This window comes from Typopeltis vanoorti, chromosome 13 (genome assembly GCF_054136105.1).
Source record: "Typopeltis vanoorti isolate ZY-2024b chromosome 13, IOZ_Tvanoo_1.0, whole genome shotgun sequence".
NCBI classification, from domain to species: domain Eukaryota; kingdom Metazoa; phylum Arthropoda; class Arachnida; order Uropygi; family Thelyphonidae; genus Typopeltis; species Typopeltis vanoorti.
Genome location: NC_143561.1, coordinates 27,952,118 through 27,968,159, shown reverse-complemented (window position 1 = coordinate 27,968,159; position 16,042 = coordinate 27,952,118). Strand labels below are relative to the sequence as shown.

General features: G+C 35.5%; 1 protein-coding gene across 2 annotated transcripts in view; it reads left to right on the top strand.

Moving 5' to 3' along the window:
* The window catches only part of LOC150100012 (protein white-like), a 246,751-nt gene extending 235,406 nt beyond the window's left edge, over positions 1–11,345 (top strand). For both annotated transcript variants that reach the window (XM_090403080.1, XM_090403081.1), the window contains 2 exons: positions 113–177; positions 10,700–11,345. In XM_090403080.1, the coding sequence (XP_090259206.1) occupies positions 113–177; positions 10,700–10,801 (167 nt within the window). In that variant the 3' untranslated portion in view covers positions 10,802–11,345. The remainder of the gene's footprint in view (positions 1–112; positions 178–10,699) is intronic.
* Positions 11,346–16,042: the final 4,697 nt, after the last annotated feature.

The following is a 16,042-nucleotide window of genomic DNA, read 5'->3' as shown; positions in this document are numbered from 1 at the left end:
CATTCATGTACATGCAGTCTAAGTTAAGTAAAATTTGAAAAGTAATTATAATTTTTAAAATTTTCTTTAATTTCTTTAATTTTTTTAATTAAAATATCCTTTAATTTTTCAGCATGTGGTGCTAGTAATCATACCTGTCAAGGCACAGAAGTTATTCTTTACTATAACTTTGATCCAGTAACTATATTATCTTTCTTTTATTAAATATTTTAAAATATTATTTATTGCTTTTTTATTTGATTGAATGATTCAAAGCATAATGAAGTGAACCAAAAATGTAAGCATTATTTGCTACTCATACACGGAAAAAGGTGCTTTCAAACTTTTGAAGTAGAAAGAGAATTAATAAATATTTGGGATATGTTTAAAAAATATGTATTAGATTTTTAATATGTTTTATTTTATTAGTATAATTTGCTCTTGTCACTATAATTTTTCAGAAACAATAAAATATGCTTTCCTATATGTTGGACTCCTATAGAAAACATTTGAAAGCAGCTACATACATGCCTGCTAAAAACAGAACATATTGTTGTCATGGAAACATTGTTAGGTCTCTCTCTCTCTCTCTCCCCCCCCCCCCCCCCCCAATGAAATTTGATTAGAGAGAGAGAGATTAACAGTTAACTTTTTTTTTTAGTTTGATTTCTTGTGGGAGAGGTTATTGTCCCTCTTCTTATCCAGATCTGCTGTTATACAGAACACTTGTTCCAATAATGTGAGATTAATTCATAATTTGAGATAAATCAATGTTGACTCAACTTTGTAAGCTTTGTATTCTGCAAGATTATTATGTTCATGAAGTTGATAATATTGTTATTATTCTGGACCTCAAGTAACCTAATAGTCAGTTTAATAAGTTTTGTTAGATTTCAGTATTCATACTTCTCCATCAAAGTCTGTACTCATCACCCTCTCTGTCAGTGTATTTCACTTCATTTGTTATTGAAAATGAATATAGTGTTGTATATTTGCATATTGATTATTTTTAATTTATGGTTATAATAAAGTTACAAATTTTGTAACTTTATTATAGCATAATGCAAATATGGTTCATATTTATTCTTATAAACATTGCTCATTACTTCTGTGTGAAGAATAGTTAAGCTTATTAATGTAAAACTACCTCCGCAAGCACCTATAGCTGCTATTTTTCACACAGACATTCCAGGAATCAGAAACTATTTTAATCAATTGCCTCTGTACCCTCTCCAATATCTCTTCATCCTTTTGAAAACCATGTGACCAAATCTGTGCACAGTAGTCCATATGTGGTCTAATCAGAGCCTTATACAGTAGAACCAGAATCTCCTTACTTCTACAAGTCTGTGTCCTCTGCATCATTCCCAGAATTCGCTGTGTTTTCCTCACAATTTTGGCAATGTGTCCTCTAAATTTCAGATCCTTATACACCATCACCCCACAATCTCTTATTTTCTCCACTTCCAACAATATATTCCCACCAAGAGTAAATTCTACACATCTTTGCTTTCCGAATTTTAAAAGTTTACATTTTACAACATTAAACTGGTATCTCCACTCCAGTGCCCATTCACTCAGTCTATTCGAGTATTCATGTAAGGCCACAACATCTGCTCCTCCTCGTAGTTCATCCCAACGTTGCATCATTTGCAAACAACTGAATAACCCCATTCAAATCTTCCTCAATATCATTAACATACAGGTTAAACAGCAATGGCCCTAAAACAGATCCCCCCCCCCACAGAGGCACACTACTACTGACTTTCCTCTTCTGGGATTTTGCTACCCTTGTTGATACCTATCAGACAGTCAATCTCCAACCCAATGCACTAGTCTAATATACAATTCCATCCACTCTAGTTCGACTATCATGTTTGTCATGCAGTAATCCATTAAAAACCTTTGCAAAGTTTAAGTATACTACTGTGTATCAATCTCCCACATCCAATGCTGCTATCACCTTATTGTAATAAGTAAGTAGAGTAGTAAAACATGACTTCCCTTTAGCAAATCTGTACCATCCCTCAAAGATAATGCCATTGTTGTCAATCAATTCTGAATCATGATTCTCACAAGCCATTCCATAACTTTAAAAACAACACCTGACACAGATTGGTCTAAAATTTGATGCTATTCTGTCATTTGGAAGTTTATTTTGCACTTTGGTTAGACTATAATAAATTTAGTTTAATCCTTTATCCAAGTGTAAGCAAACAAAGTTTGCGCCTGAAAATATCTTCAGGACTGAGGTAAGGTGGTTCAACACCAGGCAACTCCAAGCAAAAGGTGCACCAAGCTCTCATCACTCCTTGTCTCAGTATCTCCCATAATGCAAAGCACACATCTCCTTGCAGACATGCATACTGCTATGCATTAAGGGAAGGGCCACTACCCAGACCGGTTTCGATCTTTATTGAGGTCTCGTCAGTGGGAGGCAGACCCAAACGTGGAAATACTAAGGCAGAAGCAATAGGAGAGGTCATATTTACCCATACGAGTTGCCAACAGATGTACCACCTTATTATTGAATTACTCTGGATTTGGCAACTGGGTAAATATGACCTCTCCTACTGCTTCTGCCTTAGTATCTCCACGTTTGGGTCTGCCTCCCACTGAGGAGACCTCAATAAAGGTCAAAGCCAGTCTGGGTAGTGGCCCTTCCCTTAATGCATAGCAGTATGCATGTCTGCAAGGAGATGTGCTTTGCATTATGGGAGATACTGAGACAAGGAGTAATGAGTTCACCTTTGCTCGGAGTTGCCTGGTTACCTTACCTCAGTCCTGAAGATATTTTCAGGCGCAAACTTTGTTTGCTTACACTTGAATAAAGGATTAAACTAAATTTATTATTGAATTCTGTCATCTTTTTATGAAGCAGTACAGTCTTGCCTTTTTTCGATTCCTTTGGAACTTGGCCCAATGTCAGACTCATATTAAATACATATATCAACTCCCTGGTACATTTCTACAAAATATGCAATGATATCTCATCAAATCCCACAGCCTTATTAATATCAAGTTTGCTTAATTCCCCATATACCTATTCCTCACTCACAGTTAGTCTCTGCTCCTCATAATCCACTGCTCTCAGACTCCTCATGATGTCACATTCACAAGGATAAAAGACCTTTATGAACTGAACTGCTCATTAAAAATCTCAACTATATCCTCAGCAGAATTTGTCCTTATACCATTTTCTCCAGTCAATGCCATCCTACCATAATTATTTCTGACTATATATCAAAAGAACTCCAGGGGATGTTTTTATTTTTTTTTTTTTGGTTTCATTAGCTAATTGCTGCTCATACCAAACTTTTGCTACCCTTACCAACCAAGTCATCCTCGTTGCCTTCTCTTTGTATTCCTCATGAAATTGATTATTACTATTCCTCTTATGTTGCCTCCATAATGCCTTTTTTTTTCTCTGTATTGCATGCTTAATCTCTTTGTTCATTCATTTAACACCTACCTTATTTAATCTTCTGACCTTTGAAATACATTTAGTCATTGCTTCTACTAGATAGCTCTTGAATATCACCCAAGTAGCAGTGATCTCCTTTCCACCCAACTCCTCATTCCATGATACAGCTGCAAGCTGTCTCCTGAGCTTCTCATAATTACCAGCCTTGTAGTCCTACATATACCCTTTCCTCACAGAAATCCTCACATGACTGGCAACCACCCAGGTAATTATTTCATGGTCACTCTCACCAACTGGAGGGAGATTTGACACCTCATTTATAATAACATCCTCTGATGAGATGATCAAATCCATGACTCCCAACCTTGTGGGACCCCTGTTACATACTACCTGAGGTAATTATCCCTCAAAATCTCAATAAACTCATTTTCTTTACTTCCAGTTGCTATTTTGTCATCCCAATCATATTGCCATAATTAAAATCACCCATAATGATCACTCTTTCTCATTTGCTTGGCTAATTTGATTATATGTTTCCCCGGTCAGTACACTCCACATTACCAGGTCTATAGCAAATACGAAATACATCATAATCCCTCTGTCTCTATTCCTGTCAGGATGTTATCCTCATCCAAACATGTCTCACTTATTCCAACTATTTTGGGGTAAATAAACTCAACTTTGTTTGCTTACACATATCCAAGTGTAAGCAATCAAAGTTTGCACCTGAAGTAATTTCAGAACTGGGCAACTTGTATATAGAGACTGATGACTTCACATTACTTGCCTTCCTGTAACACAAACCACATATCCTTACAGACATATATGATGCTATGCATTATGAGAAAGGTCACCACCCAGACTGGTTTCGACCTTTATTGAGGTATGTTTAAGTGCGGGAATACCGCTCCAAAAATTCAGGTGATCCCTCATAACACCCAACAATGAGTGATCGAAAGGATCATTTAACATAGCGGTGGTTCCAACTCAGTGATAGGCTCACCACCACCACCACCAAGAGGAACCTTCAATGGTGGCTCTGCCCAATGGCAGGCTCATCCCACCACAGAGCAAAACCGTAAACTCAACCGTGGCCCCACCCAGAGACAGGTAAAAAACAGCAACCAAGCAGAGCCACTCATATCTCAGGGAAAGCTGCCACATCAAAGCACAAGTGCAGCCAGACCCAGAAGAGGTCTCATCAGTGGGATCCAGACCAGAAGTGATACCAAGGTTGAGGTAATGCAAAAGTCATATTTCCATATATGAATAGCCAAAAAGTGTCACACCTTATTTCTAAAATACTATGGATTATAGACAGATGTTGGAATTTTTCCACTTGGTTATACTATAAATTAAAGATGCCAAGAAAGTGTATTCTTGGGTTAATCCTTTATCCAAGTGTAAGCAAACAAAGTTTGCACCTGAAGTAATTTCAGGACTGGGCTATGGGTATGGGATACTAAGGCAAGTGATGTGATGTCTTGTCTCTTGTCTGATGCTATCTCTTTCCAGGAGGTTGACTACCGTGAGCTTCCACCATGTATGGTTTTGTGCTTCTCTTTTATGTTCTTCATAGGACAAAAAGGTCCAGTCCTTAATATTTCCCATCCAATCTATTTTTTGTATTCCTCTTCTTCTTTTTTCCTTGTATCATTCTTTCTAGAAGTGTTTTTTGTAGGGATTCATGCCTTAGTATGCGGCCAAGGTAGGTGGGTTTCCTTTTCTTAATGTTTTGATGTGATGTCATTAGCCTCTATATATGAGTTATCCAGTCCTGAAATTACTTCAGGTGCAAAAATTTTTTGCTTACACTTGAATAAAGGATTAAACAAGAATATAATTTCTTGGCATCTTTAATTTATAGTATAACCAAGTGGAAAAAATTCCAACATACTACCACTATTATGGACATCTCCATGAAATCAAAAGACTAATCAAAAAAGCCTACACTAACCATTATTCCCACAATACCTATCATACCATTCCTTAAACTTGTTCACTGTCAGAACAATCACTACCTCTGGCAATTTCTTGGTATGTGGCCAAGGTAGATGGTTTTCCTTTTCTTAATGGTTTTGATGTGATGTCATTCCAGTCATTTAATACTCTCCAACCAGATAAGTAGTCCTCTCATGCTTACTTACACAACTTCCAGGGGTGACCCCTAGTTAATAGAGGAAAATGTTGGTTACGGGGATGAATATGATGCATGTGGTATTTTCATGGAAGATTAAAAGAATGGGATGCTTCTGATAATGACTGATGAATAACTGCCAAAAAGATTACGATGTAAGCCAGAAAACTGAAATCTGGAAAGCAATGCTTGTGAGGCTATATTATTATTATTATTATTTGACACCTCCAGGGAGTCCAAGGACTCATTAAAGGAGGGCACCTGCCTTTGATGTTAAAAAACACTAGAAAATTTTCCAAAATACTTTTCCTAATTAAAATTCATTTTTTATTTATGTTGTGTCATGTCTTCTGTTTCTATACTACTTATGAATTAGCGGTCACATAAGGTGAGAGAACCCTATAGCAGTGTTTCTCAACTTATGGTCCGTGGTCCACGACAATGGGACAGGTGATCCACAGGCTTAAATTAACCAAATAAATCTATATGTTTTAATTATCCAAACAAAACAAATTAAAATTGAATAAGTAAGTAAAAATTATTAAAATAAAATGAATACTTAAAAAAAAAAATAGCAACAGAATGTTCATGGAATGAACATTCTGTCACTATTTTAATTTGTAGCGGCAGAATGACGAGTGATAAAAGAGGGGTGAAGTGAAAAACAATAGGGTTTTATTGCTTCCACCTTCCCTTGCTGTTTTGTCAGATTTGAAGTGAACATGTGTTATCCACATGACCACATTTCAACCAATTGCTTGTTGTTTATTGATTTTTATTGTTGAAGGTTTCCCCCTTCAACCAAGGCTCAATATATCTTCAGAAGTGCTAAGTAATACTTGGACAAAATGTGTTGTGAGTTAACTCCAGTATTTATATATTTTTCGGAAATTGCGCGAAAAGCAAGCTGACAATTGAGTTGAAATGCTAACTCTCTTCAACCGAATTCTAATAATATGTGAAACTGCCATAACAGCATTCACTATATATATATATATATATATATATATATATATATATATATATATATATATATATATATATAGTGAATGCTGTTATGGCAGTTATCTTAGTTTTAACACGTTTACGAATTTTAACACTTTCGGTTGAATTTTATTGCGGCCGAGCGAACTCACACAATCTAATTAATAACAATAGTTTTTAGTTAGATACTGTGTTTGCCATTGCAACATATGGTTTTGCTTGAGTCTATATATACAGCATAGTTTCTGTATGAGGGGACATGTGATTTATCAATTAGTGTAGTTTTTATCCCAGTTGTCTCTAATTGCACTATTTGTTGAGAAATATATTACACAAACTGCTTATACCTTATTCACTGACATAATAAAAGTACTTGTTTTTCTTGCCTCTGCAATATAATGGCTATTGGGGGAGGGTGTGTTGTTTACCACGGGAGCAAGTTACTATCGCCCTGCTCTGAACGTGTTTCAGCTTTTTTCATTTGGGAGATATATGTGAAACTTTTTAATTTCTTTTTTCGAAAAGTAATATCAGGGGTGAGAGTTATATGCGAGTAAGTATGGTATTTCAATTATGGATAAGTACATTGGTGCCTTCTTTAAACGGAAAAATAGCTCGGATGACAGTGATAATACAAAACGAGTTTGTAATGACAGTTTGTGTGTAGTTTCTGAAGAGAAAGAGGTCTGTAACGAATTTACAGAAACATAGAATTCCCATCAGTTGCAATGCGATAATATTAATCGAAAAGAAAGATTTGCTGACTTGCTGGACACTCGACCAGTGGATCGCATTCAAAGGTAAATACAATTGGTTAGTTTGTAGGAACATTTTTCTGTTTTGTGACTTTTCTCCCTTTACGGTAATTATGCCTACATTATTGTGTTATTATTCAACAATTGTTTACAGTTTTGAATATATATATAAAGTCAATATCAACAGTAGCCTGATTATGAATGTGTGATGAAAGGGATGGGGAGGTTTGGAGCTTCCCCGGATAGTATTCAAAAGGTAAATACAATTGGTTATTTTGTAAAGGGCCCCGAAACTTATTAGTTTAGAATTTAACCACTGGGAAAGGGTTTGTCCACCTCAAAACTGGGAAACAGAATTTGGAAACATTTTTCGAATAACTTTTTATAAGAAATTTCTGTGATTTCACGATCCATTTCAGGCTTGCAGTCACAAGAACGACCTTTCGTTATCGAAAAAAGAGCAGCTAATTGAGCTATCAGGTGACATTGGCTTAAAATGCAATTCCGTGATCGTGGTTTGGCTCGATTCTGGATCTCGCCTTCAGTAAAAAGTGAATTTCTCGAATTATTTGAAGAAGTCGAAAATCGTCATACAGGTTTCTACACTCTATCTTTGCGAGAAATGATTTTTATCGCTCCTTCAAATAAAAACAAAATATGGAATTCATCTTAGTGTGTGTGCCAATCTTCGACTGAAGTTGACCAACATTGAGCCAGATATCCAGCAACTCGGCAAGGTCGAGAAGCTCATCCATCTCATTAAAAGTAAATAGTAACATAATTATATCATTTTATTTATTTGTTTAATAAAAATTAAAACAAAGTTTTAATTTTTATCCACAAAATTTAATTTTTTATCTATATATCCGGCCTGGTTGGCAGACTCTCCAGCCAAAAGGCTGTGAGTTTGAATCCCACCATGGGCATGGATGTTTGCAATTGTCTGTGAAAATACTAGTGGTAGTGGTCGGCAGTAGACAGCATTGGTGTAGATGATGATGATGATCATTGTAGTTGTGGTTGGTGAAGATGGAGAGTTGTAGAGTAGGTGCCCTTTCTCGATATGTCTTTGGACTACCTGGAGATGTTATGTAATAATAATATCGACAAGCTTTATATGTTCATTCTGCATCACATAGTTTGAATTTGGCACTTGGAAATGCTATATCTGTGACAAATAAGAAATTGCATTGGCATAATTGAAAAGGTACACAATTTCTTCAGTACCCCTAAAAGACAGGACGTCATTGTTGTTTATAATATTATAATATTAATATCTTTTAAGATTTATAATATATCTTTATTTAGCTTGCAAAAAATATTTGCGTGTACCTTACTGTTGTCTAAAATAATGCAAAAATCTGACAGTGACCTCTTAATTGCCCTAAATTTTGTTGATGATGATGTGGCTTAATTAAATACCATTCGTGAAACACTAGATTCTTAATTTAAAGATATTTACGATGAAACATGTATAAAAGCCAATAATTTTAATATTGACATTAAAAAGCCAAGGACTTCATCAAAACAAACATTAAGGTCCAATGTTCCAGCCAATTCTGTAGAAGAGTATTTCAGGAGAACTATTTCATTCCATTTATTGACCAAATATTGACTCAACTTCATGAACGTTTCACTCGGCACCGCAACATTTTGAAATATATTTTTTTCTCTTCTACCAAATGGAAAAGATGCTCCAACAGTAATTGCAATGGAAGATTTTCGTCAATTGTGAATTTTATGGCGATGATTTGCCTTATACAAATCCAGCAATTTTGAATGCCGAATTCAAGTTGTGGTATAAGAAATTTGAAAAACCGTTTGCAATAGCTCCATGCAAAAATGTCGTTGATGCAGTTTCAAAGTGTGACAAAATGATATATCCTAACATCTATAACTTGTTAAAAATATTTGCAACGCTTCCAGTAACAACATGCATCAGTGAAAGGTCATTTTCTAACTTACGCCTTTTAAAAACCTATTTAAGATCTACCATGACACAATCACGATTGAACGGACTGGCTTTGCTATATATATACACAGAGAGAGAGAGCGATTAATGTAACCATGACTGAAATAATTCAAGAGCTTTGTAAAAAGAAAAGAAAACTGGATTTTATTCTTTAAATAAATTTTTATAATTACCTAATGAATTTTATTTCATGAATTTTATTGAATGAATGAAATTTAACGAATTTTAGTTGAATGGATAAAAATATTTTTAATGCAAATTCATTGTATTAAAAATATTTTTATCTGTTCAACTCTCCCCCCCTCAAAAAAAAGGTTAAATCCTGGGTGCGTCACGGAGTAGAACAGATGTTGCTGTGCAAGGCAAGATGACTGGATAAATTGTGTGAATAGACAAATGATTGGGATTACCAGTTCAATGTTGCAAAGTGTTCGGTTTTAAAATTCAGGAAGCAAAGATGGGATGCAGTATATAAGATTGATGGGGGGAGGTGGAGGCGATGAGAAATCTGGGAGTGATGGTGAATCAGGAACTGAAATTTCTGGAACATTTTGCTTAAATTGTGAGGATGGCAGTGGATTGTCACAATTATGTGAAGGATGCTGATATATAGGTTAAAATGTTATGATACTGTTGCATAAGGCTTTAATCAGACTGTATAAGAAGTACTGTGCACAGATATGGTCATCTGATTTTCAAATGGATGAAAAGATGTTGGAAAGGATTCACAGACAGTTGACTAATACAGTTTCTGGTCTCTGAAATGTTGAATATAAAGACAGGCGAGAGAATGCAGTTTTCAGAGTCTAGGAGAAGGGGGGAATGATTGAGGAGAAGTGGCCCTGATTGAGACATGAATTGGTAAGGTATTATTACTGTATTAATGCAGATAAGATTTTTCTTAGTGCGGGTGGAGACAAGAGGGGGGGGGTAAGAGGCTCTCCCTGGAAGCTGTATAAGGATGGTATGAGTGAGGGGATGAGGAGTTAGTTGTTGGTGATTGGAATGCATTGCCTAATATTTTGGTAAGTATGAAGATAGTGAATATGTTTAAGTTACATCATGATGAGCTGTGTGTTGGGGGGGAGAAGACTCCCATGATGAGTCCTTTGACTCCATGGAATTCTGATGCTAATAATAATAATAAAAATAATAATATAATTATTTTTGACCACCGATTGTAGATGTTCTTCCCTCACCATCAATCACTGTAGGCTGTCAGACCTGTGCTTACAGAACATTTCTTCTATTATCCGTTGACCTTTTATGGAGATACGATCTTCTTACTCATAAGAGTTTCTTATTATTAATGTACCCGTAATAAAATAATTCTGAGTATTTTTTAATACATTTCATATATAATGTGACATCCTACATATCATTTCGCAGAATATTTATATATGTTCTTTCAGTTTTATTATTCACGTAACATTCCATTTTTATTACAGGGTCATCGCTATCATAATTTTATACCATTGACAGCAATGCTGCTTGGTTTTCGAATATCAGCCTTTGCATTTCTTGCGGTGAAAGTAATTTTTCAAGAATGATTTGAAATAGCTTATTTTGTGAGTTTATTCTGGCACATTGGAAAGACAAAAATTATGATATTCAAATATTCAATTATAGAACAGCTACATTGAAGAATGTATACAGCTGTATATAATGTTTTAATGTAATTTTTAATACCATCATAGATATTATCAGTATAATCTACCTGTGAATTAGGCTTTAGCAATTGAAGTGAATGTATGTTACATAATTGTGTGAACTCTTTTACTCACCAAAATTAATCTTTTTATTCGGTATTGTTTTTACTTAGCCAGTTTAAAAGTATGGAATTAATGTGATTATGCATTCATGTGCTTGTGTTTTTACCCTTCTAATAAAGATTGTAAACAAATAATTAAAATAACTAATACAAAAAAGAAAAGTCAACTGGATTGTGAATAATGTATTATTTGGAGTTTTGTGTGTATAGTAAAGAAACATTACTATTGTGCAAATACTCAATATACGTATTTTTTTAACAAATAGTAGATTCTAAGACTTTTGGTTAAGCACAAATGTTAAACATTGACATATTTATAAGTATTGTTCATTGCTGTTTCCATTGTCATTTAATTTCATTAATTATGATCTTAAAAAATGTGAATTTTTTGCATTTAAAGAAATATAGAAAATAAAAATAAAAATTTTTTGTATGTTTAAATAACTTTATAGGATAATTTAAAGTTTTACCATGTTTAAATAAAATTGGTCTCTGCTTTGGAATTTTATCGTCAAAGATCGATTGATTGATAATACTTCCAAGTTTGTAAGAGAGAGAGAGAGAGATAAGAGTCAAATTTATTGGTATTGGAGGAGGTAATTATGTTAAAAAATGTGGATTATGCCAAAATATGTAGATTTAACCTTTACAATGTGGCAAGTATCAAAGGAGTGTTAAGAAAATAAAACTGTTCTAATCTAATCACCTGGATTCATAAAGGGAATGATAATAATACTGAGGCTTCAAATTATAAACTAATCTATGTACTTAGAATTGTAGTTAAGATGTTAGAGAGTGCTGGAATCAGCTAGGTTCATAGCCACAGGATTCTCTATAATGGTTTGTTGAAGGCAGGTTGTGTTTAGCAGTCTGCATACATCAAATTCATTTGATGCATATGTAGTAATATATTTTGTTGTTGCAAATGCCTTCAATAGATTTCCACATGGAAAAGCATCATTTGGAATGGCTAGAACTAGGTAATAGATTACTGAACTAGTTAGGAGATTGTCTTTCTGACAGGTATCAGCAAGTTCTATGTGGGAAAGCAGTATCCTGGAAGAGAAAAGTCACCTTTTTTGCAGCCACATGTTAACGATTTTGAGGGAAGATATTCAGTTATTTATTATTATTATTATTATGTGACACCTCCCAGGAGTCCAAAGACTCATTGAGAGAGAGTGTGTGCCAACAGCATCGAACGATTAACCCCTTCCAACTACTAATCGCACTCAAACTTGCTTAATAATTTTAGTTTAATCCTTTATCCAAGTGTGAGCAAACAAAGTTTGCGCCTGAAAGTATCTTCAGAACTGGAGTAAGGTGGTACAACACTAGGCACTCCTTGCAAAAGTGGAGCAAGCTACCAACACTCCTATCTCAGTCTCTCCCATAATGCAAAACACATTTCCTTGCAGATATGTCTAATGTTATGCATTAAGGGAAGGGCCACAACCCAGACTAGTTTTGACCTTTATTGAGGTCTCTTCAGTGGGAGCCAGGCCCAAGTGGGGACAAGTGGGGATACCAGGCAGAAGCATTAGCAGGTCATCTCTACCTATAGGAGTTGCCCAATGGTGTGCCACCCTTTTTTAATAATTTACTCTGGATTTAGAGAAAGATGTTGAAAGTTTATTTTTCACTTGGTTAGAGTATAATAAATTTAGTTTAATCCTTTATCCAAGTGTGAGCAAACAAAGTTTGCACCTGAAAGTATCTTCAGTAAGGTTGTACAACACCAGGTAAGGTAAGGTTGTACAACACCAGGACACTCCTTGCAAAGGTGGAGCAAGCTACCAACACTAATATCTCAGTATCTCCCATAATGCAAAACACATTTCCTTGCGGATATGTCTAATGTTATGCATTAGACATATGCAAGAGACCTCAATAAAGGTCGAAACTAGTCTGGGTTGTGGTCCTTCCCTTAATGCATAACATTAGACATATCCGCAAGGAAATGTGTTTTGCATTATGGGAGATACTGAGATAGGAATGTTGGTAGCTTGCTCCACCTTTGCAAGGAGTGTCCTGGTGTTGTACAACCTTACCTTACCTGGTGTTGTACAACCTTACTGAAGATACTTTCAGGTGCAAACTTTGTTTGCTCACACTTGGATAAAGGATTAAACTAAATTTATTATACTCTAACCAAGTGAAAAATAAACTTTCAACATCTTTCTCTAAATCCAGAGTAAATTATTAAAAAAGGGTGGCACACCATTGGGCAACTCCTATAGTTGGAGATGACCTGCTAATGCTTCTGCCTGGTATCTCCACTTGGGCCTGGCTTCCACTGAAGAGACCCCAATAAAGGTCGAAACTAGTCTGGGTAGTGGCCCTTCCCTTAATGCATAACATTAGACATATCCACAAGGAAATGTGTTTTGCATTATGGGAGATACTGAGATAGGAGTGTTGGTAGCTCACTCCACCTTTGCAAGGAGTGCCCTGGTGTTGTACCACCTTACCCCAGTCCTGAAGATACTTTCAGGCGCAAACTTTGTTTGCTCACACTTGGATAAAGGATTAAACTAAATTTATTATACTCTAACCAAGTGAAAAATAAACTTTCACCAAACTTGCTTAACTTTTTTTTGAGTGAACCATTAGTAGCAGAGGCTCTACCAATCGACCAACCTTGCAGATGATTGATGAAAATTTGGGAAGAATTATGAACACTAGAGCAGATGTGACTTTATTGGAGGATGGAATAGATGGCATGAGTTGAGATGCAATTTCAACATTGCATAGTATTAGGATGTAAAATTTAGAAAGCAAGGATGGAATACAGAATACACCTTTGATTGGAATATCTTGAATTAAGTAGTTGAGAGTTTATTTTTCACTTGGTTAGACTGTAATAAGTTTAGTTTAATCCTTTATCCAAGTGTGAGCAAACAAAGTTTGCATCTGAAAGTATCTTCAGAACTAGGGTAAGGTAGTTCAACACCAGGCAACTTGTTACAAAGGTGGAGAAAGCTCTCATCACTCCTATCTCAGTATCTCCCATAATGCAAAGCACATCTCCTTGAGGATATGTGTAATGCTATGCATTAAGGCAAGGGCCACTACCCATACTGGTTTCGACCTTTATTGAGGTCTCGTCAGTCGGAGCCAGGCCCAGTAGTGAAGATACAGAGGCAGAAGCAATGAGAGGTTATCCTAACCTATAGGAGTTGCCAAAGGGTGTGCAACCTTATTATTAAATTACTCCAGATTCAGAGAAAGATGTTGAGTGTTTATTTTTCACTTGGTTAGACTATAATAAGTTTAGTTTAATCCTTTATCCAAGTGTGAGCTTCCACTACCTTACCCCAGAAAATCTGCACATAATAACCATGGGTTATTATGTGCAGATTTTCCCCCTGTTTTTTGTGGAATTCAGAGCCTTTGGATCAGATCAGGAGAAGATTGATTAAATTGATGTCAGATCTCCAGAATGTTGGGTATGAGGACAGATTTTGGGAATACTACTTCCAGTTTGTGGTGGATAGAAAGAAGAGGAATGATATGCTTGAGATATATAAGTTGGTTAGGGATTGTTAACAGAATAATATGTTATTATGATTATTATTATTATTATAATATGGGTATCTCCATGGTGTCAAAATACTCATCGCAGGAAATCCACACTGAACATTATTCACGCAACCTATCATACCTCTCCTTAACTTCATTCACTGCCAGAGCAGTCAAAACTATATCTGGAAGTAGTATTCCCAAAATCTGTCCTCATACCCAACATTCTGGAGATCTGACATCAATTTAATCAATCTTCTCCTGATCTGATATAATTACCCACTCTCCAAGCAAAAAATCTAGTTTGCACACCTTTACTAACCATGCTCTTGCAACTTACAGGAGCAATCCCTTTGTTCTTTCCCTACTTGTCCTATATTGAAAAATTTCTTCTGTTAATCTTATAGAATCCCTTTATTCTATAAAGATAGAAACTTCTAAGTTTCTATCCTGTCCCTCTCCTCTGTCAGTGAACTAAACTCTGCAACCTACATGCTTTCAATCTGTCCTCAAAGGAAGCATTCCCCATGACCTGTCACCAGGTTGGTCACTCATCTCTGAATCATCTCCATCACCCACTAATTCCCAAGAATCTCAAGAGACCAAATATATGCACAGTATATAGTCAAGGTGCAGTAAAATCATGGCAAAGAAGGATAATAACTTGCCTATCTGTATTGTCAATATGTTCTTCAATATCCAAGTAATCCTTTGAGCTATTCTTTTGCAATATGCCCTCAGAACTTCAAATTTCAGTCCATCATCACTCCAAATCCCTGACCTCATCAATTTCAACTCATGCAATCCAGTACCATTCTATATGATACAACGTACATAATCTTTTCTTCCCAAGTGCATTACCTTACATTTTGCAACATTAAATTGATAACCATTGTTCTTTGCCCACGTTGCCATTTTGATTTAAATCATCCTGCAGGATATCCACATTACCTTTACAACTGCAAAGTTTTGTGTCATCAGTAAGCAACTCTATATCCACTCCCCTTAAATCATCCCCTATATCATTAATATACAAAATAAACATGTAGTGGCCCTAGTACAGAGTCCTGAGGCACTCCACTAGTCCCTTTTGTTTGCCTTGATTCCATTCCAGCTTCATATCCATTCTCTTTTTCCCCAACTTATTTAATAGTTTTCCATGTGGTATTCTATCAGATGCCTTTGCAAAGTCAAGAAGTATCATGGTTAGCCATTTCCTTTGTCCAGTTCTACTATCCCTTTATTATAAAATGTGAATAAATTATTAAAGCAGAACCAACCTTTTGCAAAGCCATGCTGCCTACCATCGAGTATCATATTTCCTACCCCCCCTTTCCTGACTTTTACCTTTAACTAAATTTTCTAGTACTTTATAATAAAGGTTTATTTTCTTGATCATGTGAATTAGTGAAATAATATTTGGTTTACAGATCAAGTATTGATAAAATTTATTAACTCTACCAACTAGTTTCACCACACTTTAAGTGTTGGCATCTTC